General features: G+C 44.9%; 1 protein-coding gene across 5 annotated transcripts; it reads left to right on the forward strand.

Annotated features, from left to right (window-relative positions):
• Positions 1–17,219: 17,219 nt before the first annotated feature.
• Positions 17,220–21,645, forward strand: LOC125552046 (transthyretin-like protein). 5 transcript variants are annotated; one of them, XM_048715501.2, is made up of 8 exons: positions 17,220–17,575; positions 17,767–17,827; positions 18,364–18,529; positions 18,658–18,731; positions 18,809–18,866; positions 18,945–19,046; positions 19,488–19,644; positions 21,012–21,645. In XM_048715501.2, the coding sequence occupies exons 3-8, from the start codon at positions 18,386–18,388 to the stop codon at positions 21,473–21,475; spliced, it is 999 nt and encodes a 332-aa protein (XP_048571458.1). In that variant the 5' UTR covers positions 17,220–17,575; positions 17,767–17,827; positions 18,364–18,385; the 3' UTR covers positions 21,476–21,645. The 5 variants fall into 5 exon arrangements, with proteins under 5 accessions (XP_048571458.1, XP_048571457.1, XP_048571460.1 ...); XM_048715500.2 differs by lacking the exon at positions 17,767–17,827; XM_048715503.2 differs by lacking the exon at positions 17,767–17,827 and having other exon boundaries at positions 21,087–21,645.
• Positions 21,646–21,660: the final 15 nt, after the last annotated feature.

The following is a 21,660-nucleotide window of genomic DNA, read 5'->3' on the forward strand; positions in this document are numbered from 1 at the left end:
GGGGTATTGATCTTCTTCCCACTCAACTCCATTGGCATTGAACTTTCGCTCAAAACCAACACCTTGATTCTTCCGGTGCATTCCTTGCTTGCGCACAATTTCCTCGAATTGCTTACTCCCGGCAAGGCTTTTGTACACTCCTTTCTCTATAATTCCCTTCAATAAGCTATTTTCTTGCTCAAGTGTAACTTGGCTAAGAGAATCATTAGTGGAATCAAGAGAGCTACTAGAAGTAACAATATTGGATTTAGCATGATCATTGTTACTGCTAGAGGAAGAATCTTTCTTGTTACTAGACTTGACTTGAGGCATGTAAGTGGATAAGAGTAAACGCTTGGCAATGTAAGAATAACTTTTCTTGTGGAGATCATCATTGATTGCCTTTAAGAACTCATGCTCTTGCTCAAGATTGAGCTTTTCAAAGCGTAATTTCTCATGAGCTCTTAAAAGTTCTCGATGATCTTCGAAGATAGTGTCATGAGCTAACTTAAGAGTTTTTAGTTCTTTAGTTAGAGCCTCAATTTTCTCCTTATCATTGTCATTCGTTTTATCTTGATTAGCATGTTTAATTGTTCTTTCATCATAGTATTCATCACTAGAGTTGTCACCAAGCAAATCATCACCTAACAAGTCATCTTCATCACTTTTGAAATCAACATACTCAGGGTGTGTTACCTTAGGACCTTTGGCCATGAAGCATCTTCCAATTCCTTCATTGGTGAGTCAAATATGTCGTAGGAGTTGGTTGACACAAGTGCTAGACCGGCAACACCTTCATCTTGAGTATCTTCGGAGTCGGAGTGATAACTTCTCTCGGAGTGGCTGTCGGAGTCGGAGTCGGATACCCATTCACCAACATGAGCTTGATGTCTTCATCTTGTGTAGCTCCTTGATGATTTTTCCTTCCTTTCCGAATCCTTGCTTCTCTGTGAGTATCTTCGTTCATAATGATCATCTCTACTCCTTCTCTCTCTTGGTGGTGATCCTTTGCTTCTTCTTTTTGGAGAATCTTCTCTTGTAGGGAGCCGTACACTCATTGGAATAGTGTCCGGGTCTTCCACAATTGTAACAGTTTCGCTCTCGACTAGAAGATCTTTTGTCATTGTAGGACCTTGACTTGGAGCTTCTATCTTTGCTTCTACTCTTGTAGAACTTGTTGAAGTTCTTCACCATTAAGCTCAATTCTTCATTGAAGTCTTGTTTCTCACTTGATGATGTAGGGGCTTCACATGAGACTTTATAGGCACCACTTGATTTGTTGTGAAGTTCCTCTTTATCCTTAAGTGACATCTCATGAGCAACAATTCTTCCAATCACCTCCGTTGGCTTGAGATCTTTGTAATTGGGCATCATTTGGATCAATGTGCACACGGTATCATATTTTCCATCCAAGGCTCTTAGAATCTTCTTGATGATGAATCTATCGGTCATCTCTTCACTTCCTAAGCCGGCAACCTCATTTGTGATGAGAGCAAGCCTAGAGTACATCTCAGCGACACCTTCACCATCCTTCATCTTGAACTTGTCAAGTTGGCTTTGAAGCACATCCAACTTGGATTCCTTGACGGAGTCGGTACCTTCGTGCATATCAATCAAAGTGTCCCAAATTTCCTTTGCATTCTCAAGGCGGCTGATTTTGTTGAATTCTTCGAGGCACAATCCGTTGAAGAGAATATCACAAGCTTGAGCATTGTATTGCAACATCTTCAACTCATCCGCGGTAGCTTCATGGTTTGGTTCTCTCCCATCAAAGAAGTCACCTTGCAAACCAACACACACACTAGCCCAAACGGCGGGGTTATGTCCAAGAATATGCATTTTCATTTTATGCTTCCAACTAGCAAAATTAGTACCATCAAAGTAAGGACCTCTACGGTGATAATTTCCCTCGCTAGACGCCATACTCTCCTAGGTTGTGAAACCAAGGCTATGACCACCAAAAGCTATGGAGATCAAGCAAATGGAGACCAAAGCTCTGATACCACTTGTAGGATCGAAAGTATGTCTAGAGGGGGGGTGATTAGACTACTTGACCAAATAAAAACTTAACCTTTTCCCAATTTTAGTTCTTGGTAGATTTTAGCTAATTTAGGACAAGTCAAGCAATCATCACATGATTCAAGCAAGCATGCAAAGAGTATATTGGCAGCGGAAAGTAAAGCATGCAACTTGCAAGAATGTAAAGGGAAGGGTTTGGAGAATTCAAACGCTATTGGAGACACGGATGTTTTTCCCGTGGTTCGGATAGGTGGTGCTATCCTACATCCACGTTGATGGAGACTTCAACCCACGAAGGGTAACGGTTGCGCGAGTCCACACAGGGCTCCACCCAAGGGTAACGGTTGCGCGAGTCCACACAGGGCTCCACCCACGAAGGGTCCACGAAGAAGCAACCACCCACAAAGGGTCCACGAAGAAGCAACCTTGTCTATCCCACCATGGCCATCGCCCACACAGGACTTGCCTCACTAACGGTAGATCTTCACGAAGTAGGCGATCTCCTTGCCCTTACAAACTCCTTGGTTCAACTCCACAATCTTGTCGGAGGCTCCCAAGTGACACCTAGCCAATCTAGGAGACACCACTCTCCAAGAAGTAACAAATGGTGTGTAGGTAATGAACTCCTTGCTCTTGTGCTTCAAATGATAGTCTCCCCAACACTCAACTCTCTCTCATAGGATTTGGATTTGGTGGAAAGAAGGTCTGAGTGGAAAGCAACTTGGGAAGGCTAGAGATCAAGATTCATATGGTAGGAATGGAATATCTTGGTCTCAACACATGAGTAGGTGGTTCTCTCTCAGAACATATGAGTTGGAATGATGTGTGTGTTCTGATGGCTCTCTCATCGAATGAGGAGGAGGTGGAGGGGTATATATAGCCTCCACACAAAATCCAACCATTACATAGTTTTCCAATCTCGGTGGGACCGAATCAATAAACTCGGTCGGACCGAAAATGTAAACCTAGTGACCGTTAGTGATTTTTGGTGGGACTAACATGCAACTCAGTAGGATCGATATGGTTAGGGTTTGGGCATAACGTAATCTCGGTGAGACCGATTACACAAACTCGGTGAGACCGAATTTGGTAATTAGCTAACCAGAGAGTTGGTCAGGCAAACTCGGTGGGACCGATTTGCTCTTTCGGTGATACCGAGTGGAACTCGGTGAGACCGAAAAGTTACAAAGGGGAAACACTGAGTTTACATTGCAATCTCGGTGGGACCGATTCGCTCTTTCAGTAAGACCGAAAAGTTACGAAAGGGAAACAGAGAGTTTGCAACCCCATGTCGGTGAGACCGAGATCCTTATCGGTAGAACCGAATTTCTAGGGTTTGGCAGTGGCTAATGACAAGTGAAACTCGGTGGCGCCGGATAGGAAGAATCGGTAGGACCGAGTTTGGCTTAGGGTTTAGGTCATATGTGGATATGGGAAAGTAGTTGAGGGTTTTGGAGCATATCACTAAGCACATGAAGCAAGAGGCTCATTAAGCAACACCTCATCCCTCCTTAATAGTATTGGCTTTTCCTAAAGACTCAATGTGATCTTGGATCACTAAAATATAAAATGAAGAGTCTTGAGCTTTTGAGCTTGAGCCAATCCTTTGTCCTTAGCATTTTGAGGGTTCCACTTTCACATCCATGCCATGCCAATCATTGAGCTTTCCTGAAATAATCATCTTGGAATAGCATTAGCTCAATGAGCTATATGTTGTTATGAATTACCAAAACCACCTAGGGATAGTTGCACTTTCAACGAGACAACACACACAAGCACGACACGAAGAAAGAGAGACAAGAGACAACAAGGACTAAACAAGCAACCAAAACTCTTCAAAAGGAGGGCGGTGGCCGGAGCCACCTATGTTTGAGTCAATTGGTATGGCACTGCGAAGAATCATCCTTGGGCCCATGACCAAAACTCGTCTTTGAAGCACAAGTACCATCAACAATGGCTAATGTGAAAGATTTGATCAATTTATGCATAATGGGGAGAGGAAGAGTTCATTGAGAGAACAACACTCCCCCTATGTCCATGCCTACACCTAAACAAGATAACAAGTTGAGTATGGTGGGGTGTGCAAGGGTTCAAGCAACATTTCTCGAATCAATGATATTTAGCTCATGCCTTAACTCACGAAATCTTGCTTCATCCAAGGGCTTCATGAAGATATCTGCAAGGTTATCAAGAGTGTTGACATAGTTGAGTTCGATCTCCCCTCGCCTAATTATGATCCCGGATGAAGTGACACCGAATCTCAATATGCTTCATCTTGAAGTGTTGCACCGGGTTGAGAGAAATCTTGATGTCACTTTCATTGTCACACCAAAGAGGCACTTTGTCACAAATGACACTGTAATCCTTTAAAGTTTGCCTCATCCATGGAAGTTGTGCACAACAACTACCGGCAGCCACATACTCCGCTTCCGTGGATGAGAGAGACATGCAACTTTGCTTCTTGGAAGACCAACTCACCAAAGAGCAACCAAGAAATTGGCACCCTCCGGAAGTTGACTTCCTATCCACTTCATCTCCCGCCCAATCGGAGTCCGAATAGCCTACAAGATTGAAGTTAGATCCTCTTGGATACCATAAGCCAAAGTTTGGGGTATGAGCCAAATATCGAAAGATTCGCTTGACCGCCACATAGTGGCTTTCCTTAGGTGCGGCTTGAAACCGTGCACAAATTCCCACACTCAACATGATATCTGGTCTAGATGCACAAAGGTAAAGCAAGGAGCCAATCATGGAGCGATATACCTTTTGATCCACTGCTTTACCATTGGGATCTATGTCAAGTTGGCATTTGACGGGCATTGGAGTGGAAGCCGTCTTGACATCACTTAGCTTGAATCTTTTAAGCATGTATTGAGTGTATTTGGCTTGGTTGATGAAGGTTCCTTCTCTTTGTTGCTTGACTTCGAACCCGAGAAAGAACTTCAACTCTCCCATCATGGACATCTTGAACTTGGAGGTCATGAGTGCGGCAAATTCCTCATTGAAAGCTTTGTTAGGGGAACCAAAGATAATATCATCAACATAAAGTTGGCACACAAATAACTCCCCATTGACCTTCTTAGTAAAAAGAGTGGGGTCGATTTTCCCAATTTCAAAACCACGATCTTGCAACAACTCAGTAAGGTGGTCATACCACGCACGTGGGGCTTGCTTAAGGCCATAGAGTGCCTTATCGAGTTGGTACACATGATCGGGAAAATAGGGATCCTCGAACCCGGGGGGTTGCTTGACACATACCAACTCATTAATAGGACCATTAAGAAAAGCACTCTTCACATCCATTTGTTGTAACTTAAAGTTATGATGAGAAGCATATGCAATTAACATGCGAATGGATTCAAGGTGAGCAATGGGAGCAAAGGTTTCACCGTAGTCGATACCCTCGACTTGGGAGTAGCCTTGGGCTACCAAATGAGCCTTATTGCGAATGATAATCCCATGACCATCTTGCTTGTTCTTGAATATCCATTTGGTTCCAATGACATTATGGTTCCCCGTTGGCCTTGGCACCAATCTCCACATCTTGTTGTGCTCGAAGTTGTTGAGTTCGTCATGCATGGCATTAAGCCAATCCAGATCCTCGAGCGCCCCATAGACATTTTGGGGTTCAACACAATAGACAAACACGTGATGTTCACAATAGTTTGCTAATTGTCTATGAGTGCTTACCCCCTTTCTTAAGCTTCCAAGCACATTTGTCATGAGATGATCTTTGGTGGATAGCTTGGATGCGATCTTGGCGACACGACGCTCTAATTCCTCCTCTGGAGAGAGTTGAGGAGCGGTTACTTGATCATCTTGAGCGTCGTCTTGAGCTCGTTCTTGATCTTGAGCTTGCTCTTGATCTTGAACTTGCTTGGATGAGAGAACTTGACCTTGGGAATCACTTGGTGATTCAACACCATCTTGAGGTTGATCTTGCCCTTGGTCTTGTTCATGAGGTTGAGAGCCTTCACTTTGTTCTTCGGAAGCGTGTGGGCCTTGGGTTGGTGATGGCTCCACGTGAGTGGAACATTGTCCTTCTCCTTCGGCCACAAGGGGGTCCTCAATGGGTAGGATAAAACCAACACCCATTCTTCTTATGGCTTGGGGAGGAATTTCATCACCTACATCACAAGTGCCACTTTGCCCCACTTGGGAGTCGTTATCCTCATCAAACTCCACGTTACATGTCTCCTCAATAAGTCCCGTGGACTTATTGAGGACACGGTAAGCATGGGAGTTTGTAGCATAACCAACAAATATGCCCTCATGAGCTCTAGCCTCAAATTTAGACAAACGAACACCTTTCTTGAGAATGAAGCACTTACACCCGAACACCCGGAAGTACTTGAGGTTGGGCTTGTTACCGGTGAGTATCTCATATGGAGTCTTGTTCAAGCCTTTGCGGAGGTAGCGATTGGATATGACACACAGTGTTGATGGCTTCGGCCCAAAAGTTGTATGGAGACTTGAACTCCGCCATCATGGTCCTTGCCGCATCCATCAACGTCCGGTTCTTCCTCTCCGCTACACCATTTTGTTGAGGGGTGTAAGGTGCGTAATATTGATGCTTGATCCCCTCATCACTAAGAAACTCATGCAAGGTGTAGTTCTTGAACTCGGTGTCATTGTCACTTCTTATTGTCAAGATCTTTGCATTGTGTTGACGTTGAGCTTCATTCAAAGTCAATGACGGTTTGTTGGGTCTCGCTCTTCCTCTTGAAGAAATACTCCCAAGTGTATCTTGAATAATCATCCACAATCACCAAGCAATACTTTCTACCCCCAAGACTATCAAAGGATGGAGGCCCAAAGAGATCCATGTGAAGGAGCTACAAAGGCCTCTTCGAGTAAATGATAGTCGTGGGAGGGTGAGCATTTTCATGTAGCTTTCCTTCGATACAAGCACTGCAAGCATGATCTTTAGCAAAACTAACATTTGTTAGTCCACGAACATGGTCCCCCTTGAGAAGACTTTGCAAAGATCTCATATTGACATGGGATAAACGGCGATGCCAAAGCCATCCCACGTCAACTTTAGCCATTAGGCATGTCGCGATCTTAGTGGGTCGCTCTGAAAAGTTAATCACATAGAGACCATTCTCGACATGCCCAACAAAGGCTACTTTAAGAGTCTGTCTCCACAAGAGGGCCACGGTATCGGCATCAAAGAAAGTGGCAAAGCCCATGAGTGCAAGTTGACGAACGAAAAGTAAATTGTATGCAAGGGACTCAACAAGCATGACCTTCTCGATCGTGAGACCATGAGAAATGATAACCTTGCAAAGTCCCAATACCTTAGAGGACGAGGCATCACCCCACTCGACATTGGTGGGCATAGATGGAATCTTGTGAACGTCCACCACCAAGTCCTTGCTCCCGGTCATATGATTAGTGGCTCCACTATCGAGCAACCATGATCCCCCACCGGAAGCAAACACCTACAAGAAATCAATGCTCGGTTTTAGGTACGCATTTTGTAATGGGTCCTTTGATGTTAGTAACTAGGGTCTTAGGAACCCAAATAGACCATTCAATGTACTCATAAGAAGAACCAACAAATTTGGCATAAACATGTCCATCACTAGCACAGCATAAGACATAAGAAGGGTTAAAGTCGCCGGCTTTGTTGAGAGGGGTAGCATTGCCCTTCTTAGCATCACTACCCTTCACATTGTTCTTCTTCTTATTCTTAGAAGCACCCTCTCCCTCCTTCACAAAAGTTTGCTTGAGAGGGGGAGGTCGTTTGGCCTTGTCATCCTTCTTCTTGTTCTTGGACTTGGGTGTGAACCCAATCCCTTCCTTGGCCACAACTTCCTTTTGATTGCTCAAAAGGTCATTGAGGTTCTTCTCACCTTGTATGCACGACACAAGGCCTTTCTCAAGTTGCTTCTTCAACTTTGCATTCTCCTCAACAAGATGCACATGCTCACAACATGGGTTAGTAGCATTTGCATTACAATTAAGACCATATGAGGAAAGGTGGCTTTCTCCTTGGTTAGCTTTACTTGGAGTTGATCATGAGACTCTTTGAGGCTAGCATGAGCACCCTTCAAGACCTTGTGAGCCTTGTCAAATAAATCAAACTCCTCTTTGAGTCTAGCAAGATCAACCCCAAGCTTGGCCTTCTCGGAGTTTAGCACACGAGATACAACAAGAGCATGATCAAGATCTTTCTTTAATTTAGCGTGGTCATCGTTGTATGATTCCTCAAGAGCCAAACGAAGACCTCGCTCTTCCTTAAGAGCATTGGAAAGATCCGAAATCTCATCGGCATAGTCATAACTATGCCCCTCCATCTTAGAGATGGTATCTTCGTGAGCCTCGATCATGTCATTGGCTTCACCAAGTTGTTCCAAGAGAGCAACGAAGTGCTTCTTGGATTTACCCTTGAGCTTACTCATAAAAGACTCAAATTCATTCTCCTTCACATTGGACCCCTCATGTTCATCAAAGCAATCCGTCAAAGAAGGATTATTAATGATGGTAGTTTTGATGTTGGGGGTTACCTTGTTGGTGGCTTTAGCCATGAGGCACTTGGCGGTGAAGTTCTCATTGAGTGAGTCGAAGAGAGACACCCGTGGAGTTGTCGCAATGGCAATGGAGGCCACGGCAACCGACTCACCGTCTTCATCAACATCATCATGCTCATTGTACTCTTCTTGTGCCACCAACCCCTTGGGAGGAGTCTTCTTGGTGAAGTTGCTCTTGTTGGGGAAAGACTTGGCCTTGTCTTTTCGGATGAGCTTGCCACCATTGTCTTCCCTTTTCTCATACGGACATTCTGCAACAAAGTGGCTCACATTCCCACAATTATAGCAAGTCATCACTCGCTGCTTGACCTTTCTGCCACTTGAGTTGTTCTTGTTGAAGTTGGGCCTTGTGTTCTTCTTGCTCCAAAATTGCCTTGAAGCAAGAGCCATGTGTTCATGATAAGCATACTTTGTATCTTCGGGATTGCTCTCCTCTTCTTCCACACTAACCTTGGCCTTCAAGGCAAGGTTGGGCTTCTTTGCTCTTTGAGAGCATAACAGCGCATTGTCGGCGGTCTTGTCCAAGATGCTCATAGCCACAAACTCATCCAACACTTCACTTGAGGACAAGGTGTGGAAGTCCGGCCTTTGAAGAATGACGGAGGACATGGCCTTGTGGTAAGGCATCCTGGCCTTGAGGAACTTGCGCTTGATCCAATTTTCATCTGTATCCTTGCTCCCATGATCTCGGAGTGAGACCGCGAGAGTAGTTAATCTTCGATAAAGCACACGAGGTTCTTGATCTTCTTTCATTGCAAACTCATCGGCTTCATCTTGCACCACTTCATAGTTGGAGCGTTGAATGCTTGCACTTCTCCGGTAGAGAGACACAACATGGCACCATGCATCCTTGGCCACGGTGAAGGGTCGGGGATGAGCAAGATCTTCGGGTGGAATTGCATCTTGGATGATGAAGAGAGCATTCTCATTGAATTGATTATCCGCGGCTTCTCTAGAGGTGAAGTTGCTTCGGTCATGCGGATAAAAACCTTCTTCAATGATTCTCCAAAGGTTAGTATTAACATGGTTCAAATGATGCTTAAAGCGATAAACGCAAGAATCAAAGTCCTCGTTTTTCACAATCTTAGGGGGATGACCGGTATGATTCAAATGAGTGGAAGGAATCGGTCCACCATAAGTAAGTGGAGGTTCCACATGGGCAAAGATGCCGTTGCCAATTTTACCACTAGAAGAAGAAGCCTTTTCACTAGTAGCTTCCCCCTTGTAGGAGTTAGCATCCGTCACCTTGTTAGTGGGATCACCCACTTTCAACGGTGCGGTAGATAGTTTAAGCCCTTCTAAGAATTTATTAAACATGCTTTCAACCTCGATCGTCATGGAGGTTTTCAATGTGTCCAAAGCCACATTGAATTCCTCACGAGAGGCCGCGGTTCCCCCATCGGCTGTAGACGAGACCGGATTCACACCGGAGTGCTCCTCCACACCGTCTACGATGTCAACCATACTCTTCAGACGGAAAAGTCCTTAATAAAGAGACGAGTCTCTGATACCAATTGAAATGATCGATATAGTTGACTAGAGGGGGTGAATAGGAAACTAACAATTTTTAGCTTTTCTTTACCAATTTGAACTTTGCATCAAAGTAGGTTGTCTAGATATGCAACTAGATGAGCAACCTATATGATGCAACAAGAACAAGCACACAAGCAAGCAAGGGATATAACACAAATAAGCTTGCTCAAGTAAAGGCACGAGATAACCAAGAGTGGAGTTGGTGAAGACGAGGATGTGTTACCGAAGTTCCTTCCTTTTGAGGGGAAGTACGTCTCCGTTGGAGCGGTGTGGAGGCACAATGCTCCCCAAGAATCCACTAGGGCCACCGTATTCTCCTCACGCCCTCACACAATGCGATATGCCATGATTCCACTATTGGTGTCCTTGGAGGCGGCGACCAGACCTTTACAAACAAGGTTGGGGCTATCTCGACAACTTAATTGGAGGCTCCCAATGATACCACAAAGCTTCACCACAATGGAATATGGATCTGCGGTGACCTCAACCGTCTAGGGTGCTCAAACACCCAAGAGTAACAAGATCCGCAAGGGATGAGTGGGGAAATCAAATTTCTCTTGGTGGAAGTGTAGATCTAGGCCATCTCAACCAATCCCTAGAGAATCAACAAGTTTGATTGGCTAGGGAGAGAGATCGGGCGAAAATGGAGCTTGGAGCAATAATGGAGCTTGGGGATAGAAGAGATAGTCAACTCGGAGAAGAAGACACCCCTTATATAGTGGAAGAACAAATACCGTTATCCACCAACTCAGCCTGCATAGCACGGTACTACCGTGCCGGGGATGCGGTACTACCGCAAGGGTACACGGTACTACCGCAGGGCCCTGCGGTACTACCGCCCTAGCAGCAGAAACCAGGACAACCCAGATGCAATGAAGCAGAGGGCGGTAGAACCGCTGGCGCAGTACTACCGCTCCCCCTTGCGGTACTACCGCAAGGCAGGGATGGTCCAAATTTTGGGAAGGTACGTACATATAAAATACATCCGTGGCAACTTCCGCTGAGTTGGGACCTATGCAAAAATCCGACATGGTAGTATTGCAAGCCAGGAGCGGTACTACCGCGCGGGGTGCGGATGTAAAAATTACATCCGCTCCTACTGCCGCGCAAGCTGCTGAGCCTGGCCAGAGCGCACGGTACTACCGCGCATCTGGCGCGGTACTACCGCGTAGGGCGCGGATGTAAAAAGATTACATCCGCCCTTACTACCGCAAACGCAGCAGCGCCTGGCCTGAGGCCACAGTACTACCGCTCCAAGGAAGCGGTACTACCGTGGGCACTTGCGGTACTACCGCACCAGAGGCCGGTACTACCGCTCCTAGGAGTAGTACTACCGCATGCCCCAGATCAGCAAACATGACATTTTGCATAGACAAGAAAAGACGGAGGATGATCCAAAGTGCCAAAGGAAAGGTGGTTTAAAGGATTAGACGTGTACGTGATGATTCCACCCAAACCTTTCCAAAACGGACCCCCTCTTAATAGTACGGCTTTCCTACGACTCAAATCCACCGAAAAGAAACATAGAGAAACGTCGTATCCAATAGTCTTCGAGGGGCACCAAATCGTCTTGTGCCTAGTGATGAAATGTCTGAAATACTCAATGCACACGATTAGTCTGCAAAAGCATTGTTATCAATCACCAAAACAACTAAGGGATAAATATGCCCTTGCAGAACTGTTTCGGCGTTTCTTTCATTTCCTTACACAAGCGCATGTGCCTGTTTTATACACCGTCTTTCCTCCTGATTGCTCTTCTCACTTGGTTATTTTCCTTCTCCTTTGTTTATTTCTTTACCCTTTTCATTTCTCCTATGACAAAAAGTCAAAAACAACTCTTCCAATAGATTTTTGTCATATTATTTATTAGAGCAAAACAGTAGAGATAAAAATTTGACAGAACAATGGGTTGCCTCCCATCAAGCGCCATTTTTAGGTTCCTAGCTCAACCTCGTACCTTAGCATTATATCAAGTCTTAGGTAGCCTAAGATTTTCTTTACTTACCGTGCACATTTTCTTAGGTGGGGGAGCGTACTTCTCTTGCGTTCCTGGCTATTTTGGGAAGTACTTCACTATTTCTTCTTTGCAAATTCTGAAGGTTACTTTTCCTTTAGAGCAATCCAACACGACATTTGCGGTATTAAAAAATGTCCTATCAACAATAATTGATAATTTATCATCGAGAGGCATGTCAAGAATAACAAAATCAGTAGGTATGCCATGCCCGTCCAATCTTAGCAGAACATTCTCAGCTACTCCCACTGGCTTCTTTCTGGATTTATCCACCATCTGCAAGGTTATACTTATGGGCATACATTCAGCGAGATTCAACTTATGATAAAGGGTTAGTGGCATCACGCTGACACCTGCCCCTACATCACAAAGAGCATTATTTATATCAAGATTACCGATTGAGCAAGATATTGTGGGTATACCTTGGTCTCCCAATTTTTTTAGTATTTTGTTCTCAAAAGGATACTCCATTATTGTAGCCACCCTTTCTTTCAGATTCATACTCCTCTTATTGTTACCAACAACATTCATGAATTTAGCAAAGGTGGGAATCTTTAACATATCAGTCACATGCATTTACATTCTAAGATCAACTATTGCTTGTAAGGAGGAATAAAGTGCATTATTTGAAGGTGGCCTAATAGCCTTAGGACAAGGAAGAGTTTTCTTCATCTTACCTTTTTCCTTCTCTTTCCTTCTTGTTGCCTACTTACTTTTTTGTTTGGCGGGATCAGGTGGTCGGACGTTTCTTTCCACCCTTGGTTCTTCAACTCTTCCCATTTTCGGAGTTTCTTCTTCGTTATTGTCACCACCAACTGTTTTAGCATCAGGGTTAACCTCTTTTTCGATTTTTGCTTCATATCCTTGAGAATCTTGGTGGACCTGTTCTTCCTCACCAAAGAGAATTGAGCTCCCTATTTTCCTGGGTTTGGCTTTGGCTTTGACTTTCTCTTCTTTGTTCTTTGTTCCTTCTCATACCACTCTGGCCTTTAGGGTCCCGCGTTCTTTCGCCACTACGAGCCGAGATTTCATTAGTAGCAACATGCTTTCTTTTTACCTAATTGAGGAAGAATCAAAGATTGTGTTTCAGATATTTGAGAGCATTGAGTTTATATCATGCGAGAGTTTTTATTGAGGTTCTTTACCGCTTGACTCAGCCCTTCCACCTATTGAGATAGGTAGGTTATTACATTTTCGTTATGATAAATACACCTTCGAAAGTCACTCTTGAAGTTGTTTTGGTGGAATTTAAATTTGTTCATCGTCTCCTGAAGTTCATCCTCCTAGTGATCAATTCTTCCATGTCTTCAATATGGTATATTTTTCCCTTTGGCTTGGCTGGCTCCTCGATATTCCATTATCCCTGTGCAACTGCAATTTTCTCAATATGTTCCTTCCCTTCTTCTAGGGTCAATGACATAAATTGTCCTCCACCACTTAAATTGTAACATCCCAAAATTCTAAATTTTGGAATGTTGTATTAAATAAGTAATTATGATTGTTTCTTTGATTCTTGTGTGAAATTGAGTGGAAATTAAAACCTTTGAAAGTTGAATGAGAGAGAATAAAAGGACTTTCCCAAACTCTCATTTTTTGCACTTGGGTTCCATGAATTAAAATTCAATCAAATACAAAACCCTATACTGAAGATGACATGACTTCTTCCATCAAAGAAATAAAAAGGGTTTGGAAAAGATTTGAATTCCATTTGAAAATATTTCAAATTCGGAGGCGTTATGCAACTCAAGGATTTTCTTGGGAGAAGATAAAATGACTTCTTCATATTATGAGAAAGAGAGTTGGAAGTTCAAAGAATGAATTTGAAGGCCCTTTTGTTTTTTAGGAAGTTCCTTTTCACTTTAGTTGAAATGGAGTTTTGAAATTTCAAATTCTTTGAAAACCTATTCAAAAGAGAGAAGGAATATGGGCCTTCAAAAAATTTAGAGACATTTGAAATATATTTGATCAAGGAAAAACATAAAAGATTTGAATATGGTTTTAAATTCAAATTCAAACCCAATTATGGTTTCTATTCAAATTATTTTTCTCCTAAAAATAAAAATATGAAATGAGGCTAAAATGATTCCCTCCTAGTAAAAATGAGGATAAATAAATTTCAAATCATTTTGGTATTTTAAAAATGATTTTTATTGGTTTTTATTGCAACAGTAGCACTGTTTGACTTTTATGATTTTTTGTGAACTTTATTTGATTTGGAAAATAGTTCATCTTTTTCCTTGTCTTTTTCTGAAAATTTTAATATATAATATGTCTATGTAAAAGTTTTATTTATTTTATTTTTGTTTCCCTTTCTGCTTTTATTAAAAAATAAAAAAATGCCCAAGGCCTTTGGCCCACTAGCAGGCCGGCCTAGTCAACGCACCCCCTCACCCATTTTTTCCGATCGGGTGGTTGTCCCTTTTTTTTCAGTCACTGCCAGGCGAGACCCACCAATCGCCGGATCTTTTCTTTCCCTCTTTCTTCTGCCAGACCTTAACGGTCCCGATGAAGGTCCCCTCCAACTAGATCAGCTTTTGGAGCTTGCTGACCATGGCGCCGCCGCACTCTGCTAATTCGGCACCTCTGCTCTTCGGTTTGACACAGAAGGTTTTCAGCCATAGGCCGAAGTGCGGCTCCACACGGAGGAAGGCCCCACACACTATAATGAAAGTGGTGAGGTGGAGAATGGAATTTGGGGCTAGATTGTGGAAATCCGGCCCGTAGAAGAACAGAATCCCCCACACAAAGGGGTGCAGGGGGACCCCAGACCTCGGATGAGGTGGGGGGCAAAGATGACTCACTCCCCTGGGTTGGGAGTGGGGACGCACTGGCCGGGATCTAGGGCCCGGCAGGCGCATTGGCGAGGATGTAACCCGTGGTGTGAAGCTCGATGATGGTGGCGTCGGTGACCTTAGAGGCCACCACCTTCCCTTCACATCCGTGTCAGCCATTGATGCGAGTGCAGAAGCTTGGGCAAAGCTTTGACTCGAGATTGGAAATGAGGAGATTTGGAGGGTTTGGGCGCTGGAGCAGGAGGAGAACGTGGAGTTCGATTTACCCCCTCTTTGATCTTTATAAGCCCGTAAAAGGCCAAGCGTACCTCTTTAGTGCCGTAAAAATTGCCACATTTCGGCTTACCGTGCCGTTATGGCCGCATGGGAAGAAGCGATTGATTGATGATATCCCCCAAAATGCGGGCACGATCTCTGTTTTGATGCGACGTGCCAGTAAGAGGTTTGCCTCGAACCACGATTCGAATAAGTAATGGCTGACGAATGTCGTGTCAGGATTGGTGACGCTTCAGTATAAGGCTGCCAATAACTGACCCTCGAGCTCCCCTACGCTGCTAGTCTTCGGGGCTAAGTAAGCTTGTGATTGGAAGAAACAATAGTACGCCTTGAGCTGCATATAGCTGGACTCACTTGGGCCTCTACCAAAGGAAGATAGCCATCCGTTAGAATGACTCGTGAAGTATCACACCCGTTCGACGATGTGGAACTTGCCTGCTAAGCCAAAGACCGCCCAACTGAAGATATTATCCGAGGAAGATTGTCTACCTCGGCTTCGAAGACAAGTTCGGGGGGCTACTGACGGTGTCTAGGGCTAGGGGGTCCTAGCCCAACCGGACTAATGCATGGGCCGGACTACCACCCCATTAAGGAAGCAAGACTCCAGAGATCCTCGAAGTGTGGAGGCCGAACACTTGGCGTGTACTTCAAGTATATTTAGATTTGGCATGTGAATCCTTAGATGGCAATCGACCATGTGTAACCCTAGATACCCCTGGTGCCTTTATAAACCAGGAGGTTTAGCCCATAGAGGGAGACCATCCATACGCTCATTCATCATACCACTAGGGTTTAGACCATAACTTACGATCTCGAGGTAGATCAAATCTCTACTTCGATACCTTCATAATACAAAACAAGAGCAGGACGTAGGGGTTTACCTCCATAGAGAGGGCCCGAACCTGGGTAAATCCCCTGTGTGTTCTTCTCATGTTACCCATCGATCCGATCTAACAGCTTGGGCCCCCCTACCCGCGATCTACCGGTTTTGACATCGACAGGTGGCTTCGGCATGGGTGGTGGTGGTGGTGGTGGCGGCTTCGGCACTGGTGGTGGTGGTGGCTTCGACATGGGTGGTGGTGATGGTGGATTCGACATGGGTGGTGGTGCTTCGGCAAATCATGTGAATGGTGGTGATGGTGGTGCTGGTGGTGGTGCTCACTCTCCGGTCCAAGTTTGTAAGGATGGTGGTGCTCATTCTCCGGTTCAAGTTCGTGAAGATGATGGTGCGAACTCTCCGATCAATGTGGATGATGGCGATGGAGGTGGTAAGGGCGGTGTTGGTGGTGACGTTCTTCGCAGCAATGAGGATGTTGCTTGATTGCTCTATGTCATTTGAACATCTTTTGTCTTGTTTTATCGCACATTTATGAGTCTAACTTGATGTCTCGTATGTTGCGCATGATTTTGGATGTGATAAACTAGCGATGTATATATATGATGATGAACTAATTTTTATGCACTAGTAATGATGAACTTGTCAATATGTGCCTATGATTGTATTTGCGGGACGTGGGCCCTCCGATGCGGAACAGATCCCGCAAACGCGTCCTGCAAAACATTTGCGAGACGGGTTTATGAAAACTGTTCTGCCGGAGTGCTCATGGTCCCATAAAATCTTTTTACGGACCGGCCGGTTATAGGATCTGCTAGGAATACTCTTATCCCTTGCATATCTCAAATCTACAGTTTTTGATTCGTTTTGCAAGTCTCTATATATTAAAATCTTAAACCCATTAGCACCCATTAGCGCCGGAGTAGGCGAAGGAGCTCGGCATAGGACGGCCGGAGCGTCGCCGGAGGAGCTCGGCAGCGGAGTGCCAGAACATGGCCGGAGTAGGCGGACTGCCGAAATGTCGCCGGAGCAGGCGGAGGAGGTCGACGGTGACCACCGGAGCGTTGTCGGGGTAGATGGACTGCCGGAGCAGCGCCGAAGCCTCGCCGGTTTTTCTTTGCGGTATAGTTGTGCAGTACCTCCTGATTTTTATTTATTTTTAGATACTGCAAATATTTTTGCGGGCGGCACGTATAAACGATTGGATTATAGCACATCGAGATGCTCTCATACGGCATGTGGTAGAGTTGCTCTACACAACACGGTTCGATCGGTTTCTCCCCTCCTCGCCCTCTCGCCCGATCCCGACAGAACTTACTGGGGCTTGGTATCCTCTCGTCCCGCAGCTGCCTCCACCCGAGAGATCTCCGGCGACCAGACTCCCTACGCTCCTCCGGCCGGTGGATCGGATCCATCCGCCCCCAAACCCCCCACCCCGAGCTTCCGTTTCTCCTCCGCGCCCAACACCCGAGGTTACCGACACCGCCGCCCCGTTCCTCTTAAACTCTGACGCCGCCGGCCGCCCTGCTCCGCCGTTCCTCGTCAACTCCTCTCTTGCCTCTGCGTTCGCCACCACGCACCGAGGCCCAAGGTAGCGCCCCTAAACTCCTCTCCCTCTCTCATCTCTGTGCGTTCATACAGAGCAATGATCACAGCAACTGTGGGCTATTAAGAACGGGCTTTCTCTCCATTTTTCTCAGAGATGTGCTAGCTAACTTATTCAGTCATCACAACATACATTTTCTAGAGTTTACTAATCGTGGGTGACACAACCCATTACAGGAAAATGCTTCTGAAGTAAATTCCAGTGTGCCTGACCTCGTAAATTACCAGTAAAATACAGGTTGAGGATGCTCCTTGGCTTAGTCTTGCTTCTCACCTTTACTAGTCTTTCTAGTAACCAGGACAAGTGATTTTTTTCAAATCAAACGAAGCAGCAAATAAGATTCATGTGTTTGGCGTGTGCTCTGTGCATGTCTCTGCGTGTGCTGTGCAGCTTGGGTGTGCTCTGCTAATAATGTGGACTGGTACGAAACAGTATAAGAAATCGCTGGGATGATACGAACGCTATATATTCAGCATGAAAGCTCAGTGATATGGGGGCTGTATATTCAAAAAAATTTCAAAAGGTTTCCTCATCCTCCAGCAGGCGTTTCTTTAAAACAATCACACAACTCCATTTGACAATGTTGTGTGTCCTGTTTGACATGAACATGCATTGTGTGTAGGAAAACACTATTTTGTTGATTTTGGGTACCCCAAACAAACACAACCTTAAACTCCCATTTCCAATAACCAACGAGTGAACTTTTAATCTTCTCACCCGTCAACTCCCATTCAACATCTCTAATTCTAAATCAAACACACTGTCTTGCGTAGTGGAGCAAATCAACCAGTTGAGATGGCGACGTTGAGGCCGCTGACTGTGGAGGATGTGCTGAGGGTGAACGGCAGCCGCCGCTTTGCTGCTGCACTGGCCGCTGCCTCCCCCTTCGATTCTCTCGCCGACGCACTACTCGCCGCCCGCCGCATCTGGCTCAACGAGGTAGGTAGCTCTCCATCTCCGAACCTCTCTTCCCTGCGCCCATCCTCCTGTCTGAATACCCCTCACTTCCCGTACTGATACATGCTGCTCACCTGCGTGTAATCGGGATCGGCGTGGAACAAATCAAGGTAGACGTGACTGGATGGCTGGAGGCCTTCGCTGCTCACCCGTCCATTGGAACCACCTCCTCATCCGTCTCCAAGTCAGTTTCCTTAATTCTACTTCTGCTGGGCTCAATAATGTTCGCTTCTTGCTGTTACTGATCGTTAGTCACTGCAGGTGGAGCAAGGAAGAGCAATCAGCTGCGCTTTCCACAGCCACTGATTCGACCGCGCAGGTTCTACGTTGTTCACTGTGTTCCTTGCATCTGTGATCTGATTTGTGGACTCAATTCGGTTTCTTGCAACTCTTCCAGGAGTTATCCGAGTGGAATGCCAAATACAGGGAGAAGTTTGGGTTTGTGTTCATGATATGCGCGTCTGGGAGGACTGCCCCTGAGGTCTTAGCTGAGCTTAAGGTCTGCATATGTCTATCCTAAACTCCAATATTTGGTTTCTGTAATTTACATGTATGCCTGTTCAGGTCATCTCAACAATTTGTGCATCAGTAACATGGTTTGTCTTCAAAAGAAAGCTATTAGCCCTCTCTGTTAGCTGTTACGGTATTGTTATCTGTGGAATACCAGTAAAATCAGAATCATGGAAGAACTGCTGTTTTCTGAATGACAATAGCGGCCTTCCTCGATGGACCAGAAATTTTGTATTGGAATTAAATTCTGTTCCTTTGGCTTTTGGCATCACCTGGGGTATTTAATTTTGAGTTTAGCCCTGATACAGTGCACTGCGCGAGCTATGACTTGATCACAAAATCATATTAGTAGAAAGCCTTGATACAATGCTTTTCTTTCTATCTCTGTAATGATTTTGAAGTTATCTTATCATCCTGCTTCTCTTTCCAGAGGCGTTATGCAAATAGGCCAATTGTTGAGCTTGAGGCTGCGGCAGAGGAAGAACTGAAGATAAGTGAGCTGCGTCTTACAAAGCTTTTCTCAGCAGAAACTGCTGCTCCCCCTACTTCAGGTGAAAATCATATTAGCCAACCGGATAAAGCTGCAGGTATTGAATTATCTGTTGACTCATTCTGTGGTAAAATGGACATCTGCTCTTCTTTATCCACTTGTTTGCACCTTTTTTTCCTTATGTATCCTATAGTTGAAACTTGAACGATATTGACCTCGCATGCTCGTGCTTTCCTGAGATTGGTGTCTTATTGGTCTATTTGTTCAATGCTACCAAGTCTGTAATTTCCGTCCTTTCATTTTCATAAGCCAGTTCAATTGAGTGAGCAATTTCAACCTGCAATATTTTGTACATCCAAACATCTGTATTGGTATTGGAGCCCATTGCAATACAAAGGTTGATTTAGTATTGGACTCCATGCAAATTCCCAGCCCCCCAATACATACATATCCAAACGAAGCCAATGTGTTTTTGGTCTTTCCGTACATTGGTGCTACACTGCTACTTCCTCCGTCCCACAATATAAGAGCGTTTTGCAAGCTATGTTAACTTGCAAAACGCTCTTATATTGTGGGACGGAGGGAGTACGTGCAAAAGCACCAGTTGAATTGTTTTGACGTTTTGTAATTTTTCACTTTGAGCTGAAAATATGGATGCGCCCCATAGGGGTATATATCTAATCTGCAAACATTAGAATACTGACTAGTGTTTGCCAATGCCTGATACTAAGAGCATCTCCAACAGACGCGCGGTGGCGCAGCGCGCTAAAAAAGTTCTGCAGCGCCGAAATAGTGTTTTTGCGTGCAGGAGGTTTTCCAGACGCACAAAAACACGGCGCCCAATGCGGCGGCCCCACCTGCAGCAGCCCGCGCGCACAATCCGGCGCCCCAAATTTGCAGCCCCGCAGCCCGCGCGCACACCCGTGTGCTAAAGTTTTTTAAGCGCGCTCTACTTTACAGCGCCTGCTGGAGCGATTTTTTTTTGCCTCCGGCGCACACAAACGCTGGTTTTTAGCACGTGAGGTAGATTTGGGGTGCCTGTTGGAGATGCTCTAAATAAAAATCTACTATTGCAGTTATTACAAACAATAACTTTCTTTGTAACCTTACAAACAATAACTTTGCATAACGTGGTTCTCTGTTTGTTTATCTGAAGGCAACTGAATTGTCTGTTGACAAATAGAAACTATAGCCTACATGAAAGAGATAAATGCCAGATTCATTCTTAACATTGAAAATAGTTTGTCATTGCTGATTGCGCACTGGAAAGACAACTCCTGGGCATGGATTATTATCAATTTCTTGGACCAGAATTGTTTGTAGTCTGTACCTCCATGATTATCTGGATTGTTCTGTGTACTTTGCTTGTGCAGTTGTGACAGTGTAACTATCAATAGTAGTTTTTATATCTGTGCAACTTTTGGTAATTTTGCTTTCTTAAGCTTCATTAAAAATTTCAAATAGATCGGATGCGGATTATTGGTGCACACCTTGGAGCTCTTTCCCAGCTTTCTGCCAATAAAGCTCCTGAAATTACAGGTAGCTCCAACCGGACACGCCCTCCTATCACAACCCATGTGCTGGACACGGCTCTTGGATCGCCAGCAGCTGGAATTGAAGTTCACCTGGAGATGTGGAAGGACGTGTCAAGTACCCCGGCATTTGACAACAAAGAATTCAAGGGATGGACAACCCTAGGCACTTCGGTCACAAACAATGATGGACGCAGCGGTCAGCTGATGGATATCGTTGACAATGTCGCTCCTGGTTTCTATCGCATAAGTTTCAATACCTCCAAGTATGCACCGTCAGGGTTCTTCCCTTACGTGAGCATCATATTTGAGATAAAAAGAAGCCAGACGACCGAGCATTTCCATGTTCCTCTTTTGCATTCTCCCTTTTCCTTTACCACTTACCGTGGCAGCTAAGGTGTCGATTTGTGTGTAAATCACATTGAGTGATGGTGGTGTTCTGAAACAAGCATAAATGGTCGTAAATCAGGGTGTTTAGTTGGCACTGACATTGTGATACTTGAATAATGTTGTTCCGTGTAATGGGAAGCTTGATTATGCAGTGGCATTGGAGCAGTTTGTTTAAATACTTTTATCACTTG

The sequence above is a fragment of the Triticum urartu genome, chromosome 4A (assembly GCF_056163025.1).
Source record: "Triticum urartu cultivar PI428250 chromosome 4A, HENAU_Tu73, whole genome shotgun sequence".
NCBI lineage: Eukaryota > Viridiplantae > Streptophyta > Magnoliopsida > Poales > Poaceae > Triticum > Triticum urartu.